A 22,858-nucleotide genomic window follows, 5' to 3' on the forward strand; every position below is an offset into this window, starting at 1 on the left:
GCCTCTTGCCTGTACTAATCGATAGTGGGATAAGTGTGCACCACTGGTGCTCAAATTTGAACAGCAGAGTGCTGCTGGGATCATTTTAGTTTTGGAACAAGACAGCACCTCAACATCCATGGCTTTGTCAATAACCAGGTTGTTTTAGAGCTTCAGGAATTAGAACCTCTCAGCAGGGCCCTGGCAGATGTTAATGTTAATCCACTCAAACCAGAATTTGCCTCCTTTGTAAAAGCAGATCTGATTTACTTGCTAATATGAGAACCAGCTCACTCTTCATCCATTCTGGAGTTAACCAAATGCTCTTCCTATTTTGAAAATAAGCAAGGATAATTCTGCTTGATTCTCAGCATTTAACGCTTTTAAAAAGAATTCTGTATTGGAGTTAGAAGCCGTCAGTGGCAATCGTAGGGTGACAGTTGATGGTTATTGAGTCTGACAATCCAGTTCTTCTGCCTACTCCCCCCACACATTTATGAACCTCTGCAGCACACTCCCATCTCTGCACCACCTCTGTGAGACTCTCAACTCAGAAAGATTGGGTGAGTTGAATTCTAAAAGGATTAACCTTCACCTAAGCACTGTGGTCACTGCAGTTTCTTCTCCTGGAATATTAAAGAGGAGAACTCAGAGGTCATTTGTTCTGGCCAGCCAACTCCTGGAACTCTGGAAAGAAAACCTAAGGAGTTTTGGCCTAAAAAATACCCATCTTCTTTTAATTTTTAAAATCATTTTTCATGGCCTAAATTTAAGTTCTTTATAAATTAGGTGGTAGGACTCACTTAGCATCAAAAAATGGATTGCTCTTGGGGGAAGGTGTACAAAAGTAAGAAAAAGCTTCTGGGGTGCCTGGGTGGCTCAGTGGGTTAAACCCTCTACCTTCGGCTTGGGGCATGGTCCCTGGGTCCTGGGATCTAGCCCCACATTGGGCTCTCTGCTTAGCGGGGAGCCTGCTCCCTCCTCTCTCTCTCTGCCTGCCTCTCTGCCTACTTGTGGTCTCTGTCTGTCAAATAAATAAACAAAATCTTAAAAAAAAAAAAAAAGGAAGACAAAGCGTCCAATCTTGACAAAGAATTTTTTTTGCCCATGTAGATCCCAGAAATACTGAAATTCCATTGATAAAATCCACAAAGGTTCTGTCACACTATCCAGCATCCAATCCTAATTTTCTAAAACAATAATATATACAAGTACTTAGAAGATTTCCTATGATGTGTGACACTAAGTGTTTAAATTCTTCTCTATAGTACTGTTACAACCACTTTTATTACATGTGTTTTAAAACACTTTTCCACATGCATAACAGAATGACTGTCACATCCACTTCCTCAAATTACTCTTCCCAAGGTAGCATTCATATAGCACATTTTTAAAAAATAATTTTTATTGTTTTTGAGATATAATTCACATAATGCATTGTGTAAGTTTAAAGTGCATAAGGTGTTGATTAGATACATTTGTATATTGTAACAGGATTACTGCCTTAGTGTTAGCTAACGCACCTGTCATGGGACATAACTATCATTTCTCTTTTGTGGTGGGAACAGTTAAAATCTAGCCCCTTAGATGGGTGGCTCAGTCGGTTAGGTGTTTGCTTTCGGCTCAGGTCATAATCCCAGGGTCCTGAGATCAAGCCCCACATGGGGCTCCCTGCTCTGCAGGAAATCTGCTTCTCTCTGTCACTGTGCTGCTGCTCCCCCTGCTTGTGCTCTCTCTCTGTCAAATAAGTAAATAAAATCTTCAAAAAAAAAAAGAGAGAGAGAGAGAGAGAGAGAGAGAGCTAATCTCTTAGCAACTTTAAAGTTTATAATACAGTATTGCTGTGTATGATCACAAAGCTGTGTATCAGATCCCCAGAACTTATTTATTTGCTCGTTACATTTTTAATACCCTTAAACAATATCTTCATTCTCCCACCTCCCAGCTCCTGATGATTACCATTCTACTCTGTTTTTGTAAGTGTGGCTTTTTAGATTCTACATGTGATATCATGGGATATTTGTCTTTCTCTGGATTATTTCATTTCACATAATGTTCTCAAAGTCCATCCATGTTGTCACAAATGGCAGGATCACCTTCTTTCCTGTGGCCATGTAATATTCCATATATATATGCCCCATCTTCTTTATCCATTCATCCACTGACAGAGGCTAGGGTGTTTTTATATCGCAGCTATTGTGAGCAATGCTGCAATAAAGAGAGAAATGTAGGGGCGCCTGGGTGGCTCAGTGAATTCAGCCTCTGCCTTCAGCTCGGGTCATGATCTCAGGGTCCTGGGATTGAGCCCCTCGTTGGGCTCTCTGCCCTCTGCCTGCCTCTCTACTACTTGTGATCTCTCTCCCTCCCTATCAGATAAATAAGTAAAATCTTTTAAAAAATAAAAATAAAAAAAGAGAAGTGTAGATATCTTTTCTGTATCTTGTTTTCATTTCTTTTGGATGTGTACCCAGAAATGGGATTGTGGATACTATGGTATTTCTATTTTTAACTTTTTGAGGACCCTCCATACTTTCTTCCATAATGACCCCACTAATTTACATTCCCCCCAGCTGTGAATAAGGGTTCCCTCTTCTCCACATCTTCACCAATCCTTACCTCTTGTCTTTTTGATACTAGCCATTCTAAGAGGTGTGAGGTGAGATCACACTGTGATTTTGAAGAGTCATGTCAAGTATCTTTTCATGTACCTGTCGGCCATTGGATGTCTTCTTTTGAAAAATATCTATTTTGTTCCTCTGCCCATATTTATTCAAATTATTTTTTGTTACTGAGTTGTAGGGGTTTCTTACATACTTTGGCTATACCCCCTGGCTTGATATATGGCTTGCAAATATTTTCACCCATTCCTTAGTGGCCTTTATTTTTTTTTTCCTTTTCTTTTTGTGCTGTGCAGAAGCTTTTTAGTGTGATGTAGTCTCGCTAGTTGCTTTTTTTACTTTGAACTACCTGTTGCTATAGCAACATTTTGGTAAAGTTTATCATTGACTTAAGGTCAGTGGTTTTATTTTTAAAAATATTAAATGAGGGTGGTATGCACATCTTGTTGAGGCTACCCCATATACCATCTGGGAGGACTTTCAAGACAGTCCTAATTCAGAACCACACCTTGAGGGTCAAGACAGGGATAGTTGTAAGTGTTTCTATGATGTCCCCAAAGACTCAGATGCACACACATAGGTACCTGCGTGCACACTTGCACACACACACATGCACACACTCATGCACACAGCATAGAACAAGTGTAGACACGATGTCATGGACCTCCGGATTTCAATCAGCCACCCTCCACACACCCAGGACTCCTAGTGTGAACAGGTGGTGATAGAGGAAGTCCAGAACTCATTTGCCCCCATTCTTCTGTCTTCTCTCCCTTCTCCAGGTGCATAAAATTTTCACTCTCAGAATAAGATGAATGATGGATTCATTTGAAAATAAATATTCACAAATACATGAAGTTGATTTTTAATTAGCTGATGAATTAAAAATGTTTAAAGCATTTATTTAAAAAGAATTCAGTACAGCTTGTCTTTGGTTTGAGCCATACCCATGTTTAGGGATTATGTTTTAGGTCTAAAAATTAAAAGCAAATGAGGGGGGTCACAGGAAAGACTTGCATAGCCACATGCAATGTTTGCTTTTGTCATGATTTAAGACTTAAGATTATTAAAATACATTTTTTGTCAAACTGAGTTTTTTTTAAGGATATCCTTAAAAAATTTGGAAGAAAAAAAAAACCCCACAATTACCTTCGATTAAAATAAAGTAAGGGATCCAATGAAAGTAATTAAGATTTTATTAAAGAAATTTTAATAAACCAATTACTGCTCATGAATATGGATAACCTCAAGGAAAAGAGCCACCCTGTGCCTGAAATAAAAATAAACTGTACTTTAAATATATTTAGTATACATAATTTAGTTATTTAAATGTCTTCTCAACTGAACCTACTGTCAAAATTTTATTTGGAGCAGTAATAATCTTATACTGTAAGGGAAAGCTATTGAATACATATAATTAAAGGAAAGAGGCTATAAAACAATTTTATTGGTGATTTTAATCTCAAAGAAATTAGCATATTTTCATGGGGTAAATTGAAATTTGCTAGTGACCATCGACCAAAATACTAAACCTTCTTTATGTTACTTTCAGATAAGAATAAATGAAGTAGTTATCATGGATAATAAATACCACTGTCAACTGAGTGTATTCCATTTTTTTCACAAATTGGAATTTTAGTACTACCTTGGCTAATTTAGAATTATCAGGAAGTTCATAGAAGATAATTGCCCAGATGAAGCATTAGAGATAAGCCTTCTAGTGCTAAAGTGACTAATGTTTTCTAGTGATATAAATTTTTCACTACTAGCTAAAAGTAGAATTTCCATAGAGTCAAGGGTTATAATCTCATTGAAGTAACATTTCGTATTCTCATTTGGATTTATTTCTTGTAACGTCTGCTACTTTATTTCTTTAACTCATGACTTCATTTTGCCGCACTGTAGTACTTAAGGAGTGTACAATGCTTGGAGCACATGTCATCTTATAAGGGTCGATCGTCTAGTTATTGAGTCTTGTGTTTATTTAGCACCTGTTTGGTGAGCACCGGCTATGTGTCAGACCATATTCTGTGTGCTATATGTGCTCTATATATTATGAACATTCAGACGCCTTGCTTTCATGTCTTGGCTGGGACCTTTTTGTGGGGAAGAACAGTGAGCAAAGGGCAGAAGATCAAATAATAAAAAATAATGGACAATAGGAAAATTAAAATAGGAGATCTGATAGCAAGTGTCTAGGGAAGTAGTTTAGAATGATCCAGAAAACCTCTCTGAGTTTTGCACATGTAAGGTACATGTGAGCAGAAATAACAGTCAGCCTTGGAAAGGTCTGGAGAAGAATGTTCCAGGCTAAGAGGGCAGTAAATCTAAGAGATCTGAACTACAGATGAGCTTATATGTTCAAAGAGAAGAAATACGGCCATGTTGGCTACAGTAGAAGGACTACTACAACAATGGAAGGACCCTGAGGATAAAGAACTTTTTGTTTTATTCAGTAATGTAACCACAGCATCAAACAGAGCCTGGGACCTAGATCCTTCCTATGCATGGAGTGAATAAATGAATGAATGATTCAAGATGAATCTGGAGATGGAGGGGAATGCCTGACCATGAAGCTATAATAAGATGTTTAATTTTATTTGAAGCATAGCAGTATTTTTAACAGGTTGTGTGGTATTGAATATTGGCTCCCTAAAGGTGTCCGTGTCTTAATTCTCAGAGTCTGTGAATGCTATCTTAGATAGTAAAGGGGGCTTTGCAGATGGGATTAAGTTAAGGATCTTGAGATGGAGAGATTATCCTGGATTACCCAGGTGGGCTCAGTGAGATCACAAGTATCCTTACAGCAGGGAGGCAAGGGCATCAGTCCAGAAAGGGAATAATGATAATGGATGCTGAGGTCAGGGTGAGACGGTCCTCGAGACAAAGCGTGGACAAGCCTTTAGAAGTCAAAAAAGAGGGGCGCCTGGGTGGCTCAGTGGGTTAAGTCTCTGCCTTCAGCCTGGGTCATGATCTCAGGCTCCTGGGATCGAGCCCCACATCGGGCTCTCTGCTCAGTGGAGAGCCTGCCTCCCCCTCTCTCTCTGCCTGCTTGTGATCTCTCTCTCTCTCTCTCTCTCTCTGTGTCAAATAAATAAATCTATCTTTAAAAAAAAAAAGGAAGTAAAAAAAGACAGGGCTCTGCCTTCAGCTTAGATCATGATCTCAGGGTTCTGGGATCAAGCCCCCTGTCTGGGCTTCCTGCTCAGTAGGGAATCTGCCTCTCCCTGTCCCTCTCCTCCTACTCTCCCTCTGCCCCACCCCTCCACTATCCCTCTGCTCCCTCCCCCTCCTCCCGCTCTCCCTCTGCCCCCCGCCCCTCCCCCCACTCTTCTTCTGCCCCTTCCCCCCACTCCTGCTTGTACTGTGTCTCTCAAATCAATAAACAAAATCTTAAAAAAAAAAAAAAAAGGAGTTAAAAAAGACAAGGAAGTTCTCTTAGAGCCTCCAGGAGCACCAGCCTGCTGATCTATTTTAGACTTCAGGCTTGCAGAATTGTAAGATAATAAATATGTGTTGTTTGAAGCCCTAAGTCTGTGGTAAAATAAAACACGATTATTCCACATTCCAGAAAGTGGCCATTTAATAAATTGCAAACATGAAGATGGATACATTTTTAAAAGTTAATCACTCAGCGTTCTCCCTTCAGCAGCATGGGTAGTAAAAATAATTCATCACTTATAACCTAAATTAAAATGCATTTTTTATTTAGTTGCAGTGTTTAGCCGGATCCTCCTTCCCAGATCTTCCGCTCTCTCACGGTACACTTTATGAAGAGGAAAGAGGGCAAGTGGATCCAAGTTCTAATGACAGGGGTAACTAGGAAATAATTGTTGGGGAGGGAAAAAAAAATGAGTCCAGAGACAAAGAGAAAGGAGAGGGAGGAAAAGGGATCCCATCCAGTGTCTGAGTGTCAGGAGTCCAGGAGGGACAAATCTGGGTGGTTCTGGCTCGGCATCTGTCTGAAGGCTTAGCCGGAGCTGGAGTTTCCACAGTCAAGGAGGTCTTCCCTTGGCTGGTGGCTGGAGGTCCCTCTTCTCTGCCACATGGGCGGCCTCTTCACGCTAGCGCTTGAAGCCCCGCAGCATGACAGCAGATTCCCCCTCAACAAGCAATCCGAGACAGGGCTTGGAGGAAGCCACAGCCCCTGCTCTGTGACCCGGTCTCAGAAGTCACCCACCTGGGCACCTGGGTGGCTCAGTTGGTTGGGCGACTGCCTTCAGCTTGGGTCATGATCCTGGAGTCCCGGGCTCGAGCCGAGTCAGCCTCTCAGCTGGACAGGGAGTCTGCTTCTCCCTTGGACCCTCCCCCTTCTAGGGCTTTTTCTCTCTCTCTCAAATAAATAAATAAAATTTAAAAAAAAAAAGAAGAAGAAGAAGAAGAAGAAGAAGAAGCCACCCACCGGCACCTCTACCATATTCTATTGATCAGAGCAAGTCTCTCTGTCCAGTGCTCAGTCACAGGGAGAAGGACGGAGCTCCACCAGGAGCAGGGGATGTCAAAAGTGAGAATAGCAAAAATGGTGAACCAGCACAGAAGAAAGAGGAAGAAATAAAGAAATGTGAGCAGATCATTTTTCATTTCTTTATAGAGAATGCCCAGATATGGCCATTTTTCTCACTAATCTCTCTCCCGTCTGCCAGGACTAATGGGTGTGTGTGTGTGTGTGTGTGTGTGTAGGTGTGCAAATCTGTATGTGAGGGTGTGTGAGTGTGTGTCTGTCTGTAGCTGTCGCTACAGAGTTCCTGGTTGTTACCTACTTTTGACTTCTGCCGACGTGTCAGCTTCTATCTCCAATGCCTCCAGAGACTTGCGGTTCTGCACGCAAGCTTGCCTCTGTGTCCAGATAATCTAAACAAAACCCCAAGGTTTGAGGGCTCCCTGCAGCTGGTTGTCTGAATTCCCCCCAATAGAAATTCTGCCACATGACCTCCTCTTGACCAAGTTGTCACCCAAGCAGAGGTGATAAAAGCTGCCTCTGGTTAGAGGTCCACTCAGCTCTCCTGGGTCAGGAAGCACTTTGGGGTTGCAGAAGTGAAATATTCTAGAAAGTTCCAGCACAGGGTCAAGCACTGTGATAAGCTCTCTGGCACATAAAACACAGAGGAAGTCAGCCTGGAAAGGCACAATGAACGGGGAGTAGGAGACTTCTGACCATGCACGGTTCTGAGTGAGGTTACACTAATTAATGAATAATGAGGAAAGTAATGGAGCGAAGAGCCCAGTAAAGAGCTACCTTGGACCATCTCTTTTCCATCTGTTCACTTCTTATCAGGTATTAGATTAGGCCATTTCATTTCCTTTGATTTTCCCCTCTCCTGATCTTTTTTTCTGATTTTTAGAAATTAGTAGGGGCATCCAGTCAGTTAAGGGTCTGACTCTTGATTTTGGCTCAGGGTGCTGAGATCAAGCCCCGCACTGGGCTCCATGCTCAGTGGGAATTCAGCTGAAGATTCTATTTCTCCCTTTCCCTCTGCCCTCACTCCCCACTGCCATACTCACTCATTCACTCTCTCTCTAATTAAAAAAATAAAACAGCAAAAATTGTTTTATTATCACAGAATGCCTTTAGATTCTTCTAAAATCATTGCATGTAAAAATGCAAAAATTTCTCCTTACTATTTAGTTTTTTGAGGAATTGTATTTTACAGCAAAACATATCACCCATATATTTTAGAACATTTGCATGTCCCAACTTTCTTTTTTTAAGATGTTATTTATTTATTTGAGAGAGAGAGATCATGAGCCGAGGGATAAGCAAACTCCCCACTGAGCAGGGAGCCCAACACGGGACTCAGTCCCAGGACCCTGGGATCACGATCTGAGCTGAAGACAGACTCTTAACCGTCTGAGAACCCCAGGTGCACCTACATGCCTCAGTTTTCATGGGTTGGAATTTTCAATCAGGATTTCAGAATGAAGAAATTTTAATATTCTGTGTGTATGCGTGCATTGTATACTTAGAAGAACAGACATAAACCCTTGAATGTGATACTTTGGAAAGTTATCCTCAAATCTGGGGTGGATATTAATTTCATTGTAATGTGCTTTTCAGTTTGCAAATCTATTTTATTAGAAAAAGTTTTTGAAAGATTGCAAATCAATGTATTTTGATTATCTAAAATTAATAAAATATTTCTTAATAGAATGAATACACAGCTCCACATATCATTTAAAACAAGATAAATGTATATGATAATATTGCTAGCATTTCAAATCCATCTGCATCAGGATATATCTGGGGGCACTTTCTGTGTACAACAGAGCATTTTTTTGTGCCCCAAATTTACAATACTAGTGGCAATGCAAACCTGCACACAGAAGTTTCTAGAAAATGGTCTATATGCTACTGCAAGGTGGGAAAAATCCTTTCTGTAAAGGGCCAGATGATAAATTGTTTAGGCTTCGTGGGTCATACGTTCCTGTCACAAATATTCAATTCTTCCCTTATAAGCCAAAGACAGTATGTAAATAAATAGGGAGAGTGTGTTCCAATAAATCTTTATTTACAAAAACAAGCAGGCAGCATTTGCCGTCAAGCCAACTGCCTATAGTAAAGGACTGATTTATATATACTGGACACCAAAACCATTTTATCTCCCTTGCATTTACCTCAATAAAATTTCTAGCAAATGTTATTTTGAAAGAAAGTTGAAAATAGTTTGTCTCAGGATGGCTGGTTGGTTAAGGATCTGCCTTTGGCTCAGGTCATGATCCCAAGACCCTGGGATCAGGCTCCTTGTTCAGTGGACAGCCTGCTTCTCTTTCTCTCTGCCTGTCGTTCCCCCTGCTTGTACTCTCTCTCTCTCTAATAAATAAGTAAATAAAATCTTAAAAAAAAAAAAAGATTTTGTCTCTACAGTCACATTTTTATAGAACTGATTTAAAATTGTCTTTTCAGTGATTAACAGCCCAACATTATCAGCTTTCAGATTAATATGATTAATGCCCTTGATAAGTTCAATATATTCCATGAAAAATACTAATAAATTTCAGAAATACCTGTGTTCTTTTTGTTCTATTCATAACACAGTAGATAAAACATAATCTTGTCTTAAAATTTATTGAAAGCTTATTAATAAACAAGTAACGTGGAAGTTGTGTTTCTAAAGACAGCTATGATATTTTATTCTCAGTATTGGGAGTGATGATGTCTGTTTAGATTAATCTTGAGAGACAATACAATCTTTCTTGCATAAAAAAGTCAAATATGATTCTGTTTCTTTTATCTCTATGCATTCTGTTTTGAACAATAACAATAAATACTTTAAAAGCATTTTCAAATATTATAACTTCTATGCAATATTGATGACCTTTTCTAAACTTAATCCCATTTTAAGGTTTTGTTTAAAAATATATAAAAGTCTAAAAAATTCCACCCAACCTAAGACTTTTGCTTTTACTCTGCCTACATTAATAGCTGCTATAGTCTGTCCACTGCAGACGTGCCCTCCACTTTCTACTGCTCTATGGCCTCAAGTTACATCAGCAAGACCAATCTCCAGGTCTTCCATGAGCATTGCTTTTTGAGAAGAACTGACAAAGCTGTCACAAGTGACAGTAAATTTAAATTGCTTGTTGATCATCCCATTGTCATCAGACCTGGTCCTGGATGTTCCTAAGGTCCCATGTCATGGTGGCTGGTTCTGAATGGAGGCCAAGTCCATCAGAATGTTCGTATGTGCATACTGAAGTCTAGGATAAAACTAAGATGTCCTACTGGTTTGTAGCTTAGAGAACTTTCACAGCTCTAACCATCTTGGTTAGATTTTGGATACTTGGCCCCATATATTAATAGTAGACAGAAGTCTGGCTGGTCCATTCAGATCAGAGCTCAACCTTGTTACTCATCAGGATGGGACCAAGACGATCATAACACAAGTCCTCTGCCCGCTTGTCAGATTTTCACGGCGTCCCTCCATGGATTCTCACAGGTGTCCTAAAATTAAGGGTATGCTCTAGGGCATGTACTCTCGCTCTCTTCGTCCATCCTGCCCATGCTGTTAACTTGATGAGGGAAAACCCTTTGGAGAGGAGAAGAGTGGCCATCCCAAAGCTCTGTGTCTGTGTGTCTTGCAGGAGTCCTTTGGAACCTCTCATCTTGCGACGCACTCAAAATGCCAATCATCCAGGACACTCTGGCGGTGTTGACCAACGCCGTGATTATCCCGCATTCTGGCTGGGAGAATTCGCCTCTTCAGGATGATCGGAAGATACAGCTGCATTCCTCACAGGTGCTGCGAAATGCCACTGGATGCCTAAGGTGAGTCCCATCCTGGCAGCCTCCTCCCTCTGTCATATGCTTTCTGTTTCTATAACTTCAATTCACTGAGGATCAGATGGTCCCAGAAGGATGAGTATTGATGTGGTAAGAGAGGATAAGAACTTAGCAAAAACCATTTCTAAGGAGGTGCGAAGGAGGGATAGGCATCTTCCGCTATAATTTTTTGACTTACTTAACGTGTTTTCTTGGGTCTGTGGCAAAAAATCAACATTTCATTCCCACCAAAAATGGTTTTTTAAAGACAATAGCTTGCAGTAATTTCTCATGTTGTATTATATTATGCCTATAGAATATCTAGGCAGGCCAACTGGTTGGGAGAGTCTATGTATACACATGGGGATCTAGTTAACTATCTTTGTTAGTTTTGTTTTTTATTTTTAAAATATTTTCTGTGTGACTGCCAGAACGTATAATTGCTTAGAGATAACTTTTTAATAAAGCCTATTGTACGAAATGTTTTCTTTAAATAATAAGAGTAGCAAATATGTTCTCATTCTCTCTCAATGTGTTTTTACAAAAATCATCCCCCAGAAATCTCTGGAGATGTCTTAGAGTCATCTTTACCTCTGTTTAATTTTTGCTCTTAGAAAAGAATGTAATCATCAAGGTACAGTGTTTCCCATCTCTGGAAACGGTGCTCCCAAGGATGCTGTATTTTTTACCAAAGTTGGAAATCTCTACTGGATAAACTTAATGATGAGTTGAGGGCAAAAGGGTGACTCTGAAGAACACCCAGTCAGATAATCTATATTTTAAACATAAAATGTACAGGATTGTTTTAGCTGGGCTGCCTCAAAGCTGTCATTTCTCCTACAGTTGATTGGTTTCTAGGTGCAAAAACCAGTCTCTCCTGAGGAGGAACAAAATCACCTTGGTGACATTAATAATAATTATCTCATGAATATTTATAACAATGCTCCCAACCTCCGGTCTTGAGAGGAGTGGTGTGTTTGTGTAAATGTGCGTACATAGAGGGAGATAAAGTGAGTCTGCCTTCCTAAATATCGACGTGCATTCTCAGACAGAAGTGGGAAATCCTCTAACGATTTTGCTTTTCCTCAAGGTCATGAAATAATGATCTCTGGACATGATTTCTATGGCAAAGCTTTACCATAAGCCAAATTTACAGTTCTCCAAAACTCCCTGTTCCGACATTTATTTTATAACCTCTTATATTCTGTTATCCTTCAGAAACCTCCTGCCCCACCAGAAAAATTATAACTCCTTCCAAAGCTAAAACTGTAGGCCCTTCTCGCTTTTTATACCTGATTTTTCTAGTTCAGTTATATGTAATTATTATAGTAGGGTTTTTCCCCCCCCCCTTCTGAGCATCTTCGACTTGTAGTCAGGAGGGGAAGGAGGGAGGGAGACGAAAAGGGAGGGAGGGAGAGAGGGAGGGAGGGAGAGGGAAAAGAAAATGGTCTATTTTCCAAATCATGGGAAAAGTGCCTCAGAATCAATTGTAGAAGTATGGTCAGTAAAGACCTGGTTAACTCTGTCAGTTAAAATTCTCTCTGAATGATACAGTAATTATCATTATGTAATGTCATTACATTATGCAATGATACATAATTACACATTCAAGATGTTTGCCTAATGGAGGTAGGCCACTGCCATTAAGAGTGTACATTCAGCACTATTTGATGAAAAATCAGATGAAGAAGTTAGACCGAGGAGGTTCGTGGGTCCACCTGGCAGGTCGTCTGGCTGAGTTTAGCATCTGGACGGTGACCTAGAGCAAAGGTAGGTCAGATCAGGCTGACTCTCTGTCCCTCTCTGTTCACCCACACAGACAGATGCTTGGCTTCAGCTGCTGAATGTGGCCAGCAGCAACCACAACATAGGAAGCAAGAAAGGGAGACGTCTCATTTAGAAAGAGTTTCATGTAGCCAAGTTGGTTTTCCTTAGTCAAGGTACAACCAGGTTTAGGGGTTTATCTCTTAGTTCTGAGTTGCCTTGTGATTGGCAAAACAAAATCCATCAGTATATGGTGAATGGTGAATAGTTAACTTCCGCCTTAATCCGTTGACCTTCTGCCCCTCTACAGAAAGAAAGAATAATTTCTCCTCTTGTTTGAATGTGTTTGCAAATCATTCCACAGTGATAATAAGCAGGTTGAACCGAGAGGAAGAAAATAGCCTTGGGAAAGGGCTAAATGGCATTTGCCATATATTTAGTGGATACAAAGTTTCCAGAAATTTCTACTAATACTTGGTGTTGGCAACACACCGGAACAGTCACAAATGTTTTTTATCATGATGGAAGTTTCTCAATTGTAAGTTTTGAGGTTATATACATTCTTGATTTTTCCAAGAAGCCGTAGCTTTTTATTTACATTAAAGATATTCCTTCTTGTGCTGCTCCTGCCTTGGAACAGTGGTGTCCACGAGCATTTGCTGAGCCTGCTCTGTTCCCGGGAGGGACCTGGGAGGCCAAAATAAACAAGTCCCAGCAAACCTCCTCCCAGAACTGCAGAGATGATTTGAATACACTCCTTAAAATGTAAATTAACAACCAGATTGTCTGAATTTATAAATGGATCCAGGCTTGTACCTTGCAAGGAACATTTTCTTCTATCAAAATATTTAGAAAGAATTTGGTGCTTTCATGCTTCTTAAAGAAAAAAAAATCACAGCAACTGTCCTTTTTCCTTTACTAAATGTGTATTGTATATACTGATATGGTGAGTTTGTGCGCAAAAGGATATAGCGAGTTCGTATAACCTTTGCATACTTTGATCCAGGTTATTAATTTATAGCTTTGATTTTGAAAGTTGTCTAAATTGTATAAAATGCCACATTTGCATGTTCTCATTCTTTTTGAATCCATCATGACCACCTCCATCAAATCCCATGAACTCTAGCTAGAGCGTTAAGTATATGATTCAGAAACGTATTTAGCTTCTAACTGACAAGAAGCTGCTTTTGGTGTACAAAGCAGATCTGCCTGCTCATGGGTGTGTAAGGAATTCCACAGATGACTCTGGAAAGAATGGTGACTAAGTTGGTACAAACCACATTAAGTGTCACAAAGGGCAAACAAGTCACTTCCTTTCATGTGGTTTCTGGGTATTTTTTTTTTTTAAGATTTTATTTATTTATTTGACAGAGAGAGATCACAGGTAGGCAAGAGGCAGACAGAAAGAGAGGAAGGGAAACAGGCTCCCTGCTGAGCAGAGAGCCGGATGCGGGACTCTATCCCAGGACCCTGAGATCATGACCTGAGCCGAAGGCAGTGGCTTAACCCACTGAGCCACCCAGGCGCCCGGTTTCTGGGTATTTTACTGTGAAGGCAAAGAAAATGAGTACTCTTCAAAAAAATAATATAAAATATGCACACAGTATTTCTTTATTTCTTTCTTTCTTTATTTATTTGACAGACAGAGATCACAAGTAGGCAGAGAGAGAGAGAGGAGGAAGCAGGCTCCCTGCTGAGCAGAGAGCCCGATGCGGAACTCGATCCCGGGACCCCGAGATCATGACCTGGGCCGAAGGCAGCGGCTTTACCCACTGAGCCACCCAGGCGCCCCACAGTATTTCTTATTCTCTTCCTTTTTTAGATCTTATTTCTTATTGGGAATAAAAAAGGGAACCATTTTTAAAAGCTAAGGTGTTATTGTTGAGGACATCCGGTTGTATTAAAATTCTTTTCAAGTATTTACTTTTATGTATTTCAACTTCTAGAAATCCTCCACAGCCTTTAAGAATCAGGAATTTCATGTAATTGAATCCTTGTCATAATTATACATTTTATAAATTTATTTTGAGACTGTGATTTTCTCATTACCATTCATTATCAAATAACACTTGGAATTTAAAAAATTACAAGTAGCAATGTACATGAGTCACTATTTAAATATTTTTGATATGTTAGGTATCAGTTAAATTTAATTCCATTAGCTGTCCTTGGGTGATATTTTCACTAATATTGAGTTGGAATGGAAACTCTCCTTTCTCATGAATTCTAGAGAAATTGGAGAATTGGAGCTGTTGTGTGTGTCTGTCCATGTGTGTGGGTATGTGTGTGAGTGTGTGTGTGTGTGTTCATTCATTCCAAGGTTTGACGAGGCAACAAGATGTTTATTAACAACTTTTATGCATTGTCAATTGAGACAAGATTTTCAAATAAAATCAAAGAAATATTTTGATTCCTAAAATCCCTCTCTTCCAAGGACCAGAAATTTCTGCTTCGAATACATTGCTTATTCTTATATTTATTTTATGTTCAATAGCTCATGGTTAGTCGGTTGGGAAGCCAGTACTTGAACTTGCATCCTGACTCCTGGTCCAGAACATTCCTCCCTGTTTCCACATGGAGAGGAAATACAGTGCCCTGTGAGGTGACAGGAACCGATCTGTTCTTGGAGCAACTCAACCAACCACCCAACTGGTGGATGGACCCACTCCTCTTCGTGTTGGCTCCTTTACTTTGCTTCTCAACAGCTCCTGAGTAGCATCTGCTCAGCCGGCATCCATCTGATTTGGCTCAAGTTGCCAACTGTCTCCCCCCTCCTCCTCCTTTCTTCCTCCCCAGGCTTCTCTCCGAAGGGCTCAAGTCTGAAGTGGGAGGCACCCTGGAGAGTTAGTCAGGAGCCCCACGTCAGTCCCTTCTCTCCACCTCCACCTTAAATCTTAATTTAGACAATTAGTCAGAGCAATGGATGCTTTTTTTTTTTTTTAAGATAAGGCTATATTTTGGGACGCCTGGGTGGCGCAGTTGGTTAAACGACTGCCTCCGGCTCAGGGCGTGATCCTGGAGTCCCGGGATCGAGTCCCACATCGGGCTCCCAGCTCCATGGGGAGTCTGCTTCTCCCTCTGACCTTCTCCTCGCTCATGCTCTCTCTCACTGTCTCTCTCTCTCAAATAAATAAAATAAAATCTTAAAAAAAAAAAATTTAAGATAAGGCTATATTTTAATATACCCTGGATAATAAAGTTGATGTTATTTTTCCACTACTCAGACTCCTATTCTCTTACTGATCACTTAATTCTCTCTTACTGATGTCTCCACTCTTTTCCCGGGGTGGTATTTCCTACCCCAGGTGGCTTTCAGCTCCCGTAAGAGCTTCTGGTAGCTTCTCACTAATGGAGAGAATTATTCTAAATTTCTGTTTCTAGCAGGATTCAAACTTGTTTGTGTCGTTTCAGGGTGGGAAGCTGAGGTTAAGAATTTCAGCAATTGCTATTCTAAAAGAGATCACCTTTTCATCTTTCAGAATGAAAAAAAATATTATAAATGCAAATTGTACCACTCATAAATGTTCAAAAGCTTATCAGAGGGAAATTTAAGTTAGATAAAAAGCCTAAGCCTTCCTAAGCTAAAATCTGGAACGTTAATGCTGTCCAACCTTTGGATAATTCCAGACAGTCTTACTAAACTCTGTCCAGTTTCCCCAACCTTCTCTTTGGCAATGATGTTGTACCAAAACCGATGGTGGTACTGTCCCCTCCCCGCCAGCCTCAGTCATGGAGCACACTCACGAGAAGTGTTCCAAAGAGAAGAGACTCTTGCCTTTGCCTTCTCTAAAAAAGCCTGGTAAATCTTCATGGAAAGATGTCATATCATGTTGACATAGCAAAAATTTAAGCACATACAGAATAGAAAATGAAAAGTTAATGCCCTTCGTCCTTTTCCATTTAAAATTCATTTTGGGGTAGGAAATGGAATTTTTCAAAAGCGAATCTCTATTTGTTCCTAAAGTATCTATCTGTCACTGAGGAAAGGATAAAAATGGAAAAAAACAAACAAACAAACAAAAACCCTCTTACATTTTTTGGCAGAGCGAGTTGGTAAGAATGATGGTGCCTGGATGGTGGGGTTCCAGGTGGTAGTGACAGGTGGGGCCAGCAGAAAATACAGCCAATGGCGGTTAGTGCACAGTAGCCTTCCTCACTGCAAGCTTCCTTCTTGGAAGGAAGTGTCCACCCCTGATGCATACCCTGATACACTCCCCTTCTTCCTCATCCCTTCCTCTTTTCCAGTGTTTGTCTTTGCTCCAGTGCTGTGCAATTTAAGCTTTAATTTTTTAATAAAAGCCATTTTAAAATGTGGCCTAAAATGAGTGCAATAGAACGTTAGATAAGGCTTAGGCCAGAAGTATCCATGAAGTTACTGGGTTAGTTCTTTTTCCTCAACCCTAGGATTAGAGTCCTCCAGGACACTACTATCCTTTGGCCTCAATCAGGCAAGTCAGACCTTGAAGGAAATTCAATTCTGTATTCACGAGTCACAACGTATAATCAAATACTTTTCCTAACTTTTGTCCAAAGTAATCACCCTCAACTGGAATACATATTGACCAACCACAGCCTGATTGATGAACAGGGAAGGTCAGCCTGGCTCAGCCTGTGGACAAGCTCTTTAGGCTGAGATCATTGGAATGGGTTAATTAAGTGCCCTCCCCCAATTTATCTCCACCAGGAACCTCAGACTGTGACCCTATTTAGAAATAGGGTCTGGGATGCCTGGGTGGTACAGTTGGTTAAGCATCTGCCTTCAGCTCAGGTCATGATCTCAGGGTCCTGGGATCGAGTCCTGTATCAGGCTCCCTGCTCAGGGAGGAGCCTGCTTTTCTCTCTCCTCCCCACTTATGCTCTCTCACTATCTCTGTCTCTGTCTCTTTCTCTCAAATAAATAAAATCTTAAAAAAAAAAAAAAAGAAATAGGGTCTTTGCAGATCAAATTATTTAAATTAAGATGACATAATACTGACTTACAGTGGGCCCAAATCTAATGGATGGTGTCCTTAGAAGACGACATCATACTCACTCAGGAGAGGGCCACGTGAAGTCAGAGGCAGAGATCGGAGTGAGGCAGGGATAAGCCTAGGAATGTGCGGGCATTACGGAAAGCCACTAGAAGCTAGGAAAATGCAGAGAAGGAGTCTTCAGAGGCCTCAGTGGAGGCATGACCCTGCTGACAGCCTTGATTTTGGACTCTCATCTCTCCAACTCTCAGAGCAAGTTTCTGTTGCTTTAGCCCTCCCCCACCCCATTTATGGTACGTTATTCCAGCAGCCCTAGGAACCTCCTATAGTCACCCTAGGAAGTAGGCCAGGGGGGGCCTCCAAAGCCAGCAAGCCACCAGGAAACACAGCAGGAGGAGGGGAAAAAACTGCCAATAACTGAGAGGAGCCGCCCCTCCCAAAACCGTGTTCAGCCCAGGAACAGACCACCCAGATTGGGAGTGTTGTTTTTCTTCTCTAGGCCGTCGTCCTCCACAGCTCGGGTGCAAGGTCAAACGTCCCTTGCGTGGGATCGGGTTCTGTGAGCCCAGGTGTGGCTGCCTCAGCCCAGGGAGAGTCACCTGAAGCCTCTCGGCTGGGTAGCAGTTGAATAAGGATCTCCCCACATGTGGACCTGGTTTCTGGGTTTTCTACTTCTATTTATGAACCCATGTCCTATTTCCTCCAGTCTTTAAACTACCTTCTGAAGGTTTCGTGGCTCTATGTGATGCTCTGGTCATTGAGCCAAAGTCAATCTGGGCTCTTGAGCAGGGCTCACGACATGATGGCAGGATCATCTCAGGAAGCCGGCTCCTGGAGCCGAGTGCAGAATGAATGCTTTCTAGAGTTTGCATGAAACATGACTGTGTTTCCCATTTAAAATAGCCCAAATCAGTATCTTAAAGAGCCCTGTCGTTGCCGTTATCCTAACTTCAGAGTGATCCATAGGTGAAGCCTTGCTGAGTATCCCTTTTTACCATTTCATCTGCCAGCTCAGTCAGACAACTCCAGTCTGTTACTGTATGGCCGTGTCCCGTTGAGTCATGCGTGCTTAGGACTCTCTCTCCAGCCAGAGTATTTGCAAAAACCTGGCTTTGCTAACTTCCACAGCTCATTTCCTAGAGCCGCTGACTCATTTATTTATTTTTATTATTCTATTCCCACTTCAGCGTCTTGTCGTGAAGGACAACAATATACAACCCTAATTTTTCCATCTATCTTGCGTGCACGAGAATGTTATTAAGCCCATCAAAGGAGCTGCACTGTGCCTTTGCTTATGAGTATAATTAAACTCAAACCCTCAATTAGTCATTTTAACCCATATAATGGAGGAGCATTTGGTCCCACGGAGCCACTAATTCTGGAGTGACCTTGAGAAAACCCGTCCATAAAGTAATACCAGCAATGATGGCACTCCAGCCGGGAAGCTCCAGGGATGTTTATTTTATCTGGTTTACCTCCCGCATTAGCCACAGGTAAGAGGAGGGATTATTATCACTTGTATGTTAAGTTCATTTGGTTGCCGGTATTACTCAACCATTAAAATAACCTGTTTGGCGCCGTGACTCATTCATGCCATAACCCATCTCCCAGGCTTCCTCAGCCGTTCTGCCCATCCCCCACACCCTGCCCTCTAGCAACCACCTGTTTGTTCTCTGTATGTATGGGCTGGTGGCTTCTTCTCTGTTTGTTTGCTTGTTTGTTTACATTCCACTTATAAGTGCACTCATATGGTATCTGTCTTTCACTTCTGACCTACTTCATCATAGGGCATAGAGTTAAAAAAAAATGTTTTAAAAAGGTTTTTTTTTAAGTCCCATATAATGAGTTCTGGATTTATCCCAGTCTTGTGTAGCTGCTGAACTGAGCACTCTTTATCCAGGCAGTTAAAATGGGACTGACCTCGTCTGTGTGGATGCTGTAAACAGAGGAGAACCACTCACTCACTCACACTTGGTTTCCCCACACCTGGCCCTAAAGCAGATAATATTCCTCACCTGTGCAGCTCTCTACTTTTGATCACTGTGCCTGTTATGGATGCGGAGTGAATAGTTTTCTAGAGTCATGACTCAGCATTGAAGGTCCTCTTTGGAGGAAGGGAACAGAGTTGGGGATTGGGGAGTGCCAGAAGGAGTAGGTGGTCTTAGGGTCCCATTAGAGAGGACTAGTTGAGGGGCACCTGGGTGGCTCAGTGGGTTAAAGCCTCTGCCTTCGGCTCGGGTCATGATCCTAGGGTCCTGGGGTCAAGCCCAACATCGGGCTCTCTGCTCGTCGGCAAGCCTGCTTCCCCCCTCTTACACTGCCTGCCTCTCTGCCTACTTGTAATCTCTCTCTGTCAAATAAATAAATAAAATCTTAAAAAAAAAAGAGAGAGAGAGAGAGAGAGAGGACAGTTGGGCTGCCCATCTCAGAAGCTCCCTTGGTAACAAGGGCTTTGGTCTCCCAGGGAGCACCCCAAGCTTCTAGCTCACTCCATGCCACCCAGTTGGGACAGTTTATACTCTAGCAGTTTATTATACTAGGTCTGTATTCTATTAATGGGTTTTAAGAGGTTAATCCTTTATTAATTTCCTAGGGCTGTAATTAATAAAATACCACAGACTGGGTGGCTTAAACAGCAGAAATGTATTTTCTCACAATTCTGGAAATTAGAAGTCCAAGATCAACATATCAGCGGGGCTGGTTCTCAGAGGCCTCTCTCCTTGGTTTGCAGAAGGCCATCTTCTTACCATGACCTCACATGGTCTTCCCTATGTGCCCCTGTGCCCTGATCTCTTCTTACAAGTCTCCAAGTTGGGATCTCCAAATGACGCGTCCCCAAGTGGGACACTACCCTTGAATACCACAGACTCCAAGGCCTGGCATTTGGCCTTGCCTGGTCAGAAACTGGACCTTAAAGCTGCAATAGCATCAGGAGGAAATTAGCTTTGGTTTAGCATCTATGAAATGTTGTTTGATACAGTTGTCCCTATAATCTAGTGAGGTAGGATTCCCTATCCCATTTTATAGATCAAGAAGCTGATGCTTAGAAGGATAAGAAGAGTAGCTTGACCCAAGTCATACAGTTAGGAAGCAAAGGAAAGGTGATAGACATCCTGGCTTGTGTGATGCCTCAGCTGCATTCCTCCCACTCCACCACGTACCATTAGGCAGAGACCAGGAGCAGCCCAAGAACAGCTACGTTTCTTTACACTGAGACTAGGGAGCAGATCCTAAGAGAAGCAGACACCAAGACAGAATTATGAGTCCATGCAAGGTATTTAATTAAAAGCAACACTGGAGAGGAAAATGGGAGGCAACCAGAGGGCCTGGAAGAGCCTTCAACTATGATGCAGCAGGTCTGCCCCCAAGTGCAGGGGAGCAGAAAAGAAGGAAGGAATGTTGGTTGGTTGGGTGAAACTCTCTTAGGCCCTCAGGGAGCTCGGCAAGACCAATAGAGAGTTCTTGGGCCCAGGTCTCTTCTAAGGAGTCCTCCATCTCCCAGGACCAGGTTTATCCTGTAGTGCTGCTGAGCTGGGTCACCGGCTGGGAGCACCCTGGGGAGCGAACCTGGAACATGAAGGCAAACACGGTGACAAATCACAAAGCAAGGAAGCTGGACCCTCAGTCAGCAATGCTCCTGCAGTGAGAGTTTTGAGTGGGTGCATTTTTGTGGACATTACATAAGCCTACTCCTTTCCCAGTGCTTTCATTCTCTAGAGGTGAGCCAGGAAGAAGTCACTATACACTCAGAAAGTTGCTTGGTATTATAGAATCCAAACCAGAGGAGTTAGTTCCGTTGACGGGAACTTTCACTCTCAGCCTCCTTTGAGTCCTTAGCACATGCTTGGCCCTGAGGTAAGCCTGGGGGCTGCAATGAAGAACAGGTAGACACAGTCTGTGGAGTTTGCTGCTGAAAGCAATGCATAATGTCATTGAGACAACCTGATTGCATCTAAGTCCCATTAGGCCACCCCAGAACTGGAAAGAGTGGAGTGGGTCTCTCTTAAATAATGCCTCAGAAGGCCATCTTCTTTTTTTATTTTATTTTTTTTCAGTATTTCTATGGCTAACCTACCTCTCTCTAATAGATTTTTTCTTTATACATACAAAGCTGTTTACTGTTAATTGATTTGCTGCTACATCTTGTAGTCTTAAAGCTTTCCCTCTCTTCAGGATTTTGCATTCTCATATCTTATGCTCCATGAAATAGTAATAGGGATCATTTCTCCCCAAACATTGTTTTGTTTCCCTAAGCTAGAAGAAGTGAGACTACAATGATTTCATCTTAAATATTCATTTTTAATATAAGATACCCTATCAGGTTATTCCTTCTTAAAGTTTCCACAACGTATTTCTGCAAAATTTGATCTACTTAATTATGAAAATTTGCAGGATCTAACTAAAACTTGTTTTGAATTATTTATTCTATAATTTGATTGCAAATATGGGCTCCTTTTAAAAGGACAAGCAAATGATAAATTTTATCTCTTCAGTATGAGTAGTCATTCTTCCTATTAGAATATGAATATTCAGATCTTTCCATTAGTATGAACAAATTACTTCCTTTAGAAAAAGATTAAGTAAAAAAGCTTAGTTAATCCCCAATCGGTAGACAATGGTGTTTAATATTTATCCCTAAAAACATGGGGTTGTAGAGTGTTAACTCCCTGATAAATAGAAAGCAAATTGCAAGAGTTGGATCATTCTTCAGATCCTTCATAACTTCCTGATATTAAAAATATAATTTTTCCTCCCGCTGCCCTCCCAAATTATATTACATTGCATCAGAAGTAGCTTCCCTGGAGAAGAAGCAAAGAACAAGTCTATTACCATAAATTGAAGAAGAAAGAGCTCACCAAACAGTTTCACTTACAGGCTACTCCTCTCCAGTATTTTAACATATCTATTTTCAACACCATTTCTCCTTTCCCCCTTTCAAAGTGGCACTTATTTTAAAATAAATAAAGCCAGTGTTTGCCAGAGTTGTGACACCACCACCAAAGAGATGAGGACAACTCACAGGAGAAGCCACAGAACGTGCGTGGAAGCTAGCCCACACCAGGTGGCAGTAACAAAGATCTCAGCTTGGAGTTACCATTCCTCTTGGAGGAAAGGGAAACATTACCAGTGAGAGCCATGTATCGCGTTCTCCAAAGAACTGGTGCGGAGATCAAGCCTCCTACCCTTCATCCTGGGAATTCCAGGTGCATAGTTCTGCTCCCACAGCCAACTTCTCAACTCTTTTTCTTGAGTCTAGGTGATCCTTTGTT

The 22,858-nt window shown here is 41.4% G+C and overlaps 1 protein-coding gene across 4 annotated transcripts in view; it reads left to right on the forward strand.

Annotated features, from left to right (window-relative positions):
* The window catches only part of CTNND2 (catenin delta 2), a 906,151-nt gene that overhangs the window by 728,787 nt on the left and 154,506 nt on the right, over positions 1–22,858 (forward strand). For all 4 annotated transcript variants that reach the window (XM_044233797.1, XM_044233772.1, XM_044233780.1 and 1 more), the window contains one exon: positions 10,677–10,860. In XM_044233797.1, coding sequence (XP_044089732.1) covers positions 10,677–10,860 — 184 coding nt within the window. The remainder of the gene's footprint in view (positions 1–10,676; positions 10,861–22,858) is intronic.

The sequence above is a fragment of the Neovison vison genome, chromosome 1 (assembly GCF_020171115.1).
Source record: "Neovison vison isolate M4711 chromosome 1, ASM_NN_V1, whole genome shotgun sequence".
In the NCBI taxonomy this organism is placed as follows: domain Eukaryota; kingdom Metazoa; phylum Chordata; class Mammalia; order Carnivora; family Mustelidae; genus Neogale; species Neogale vison.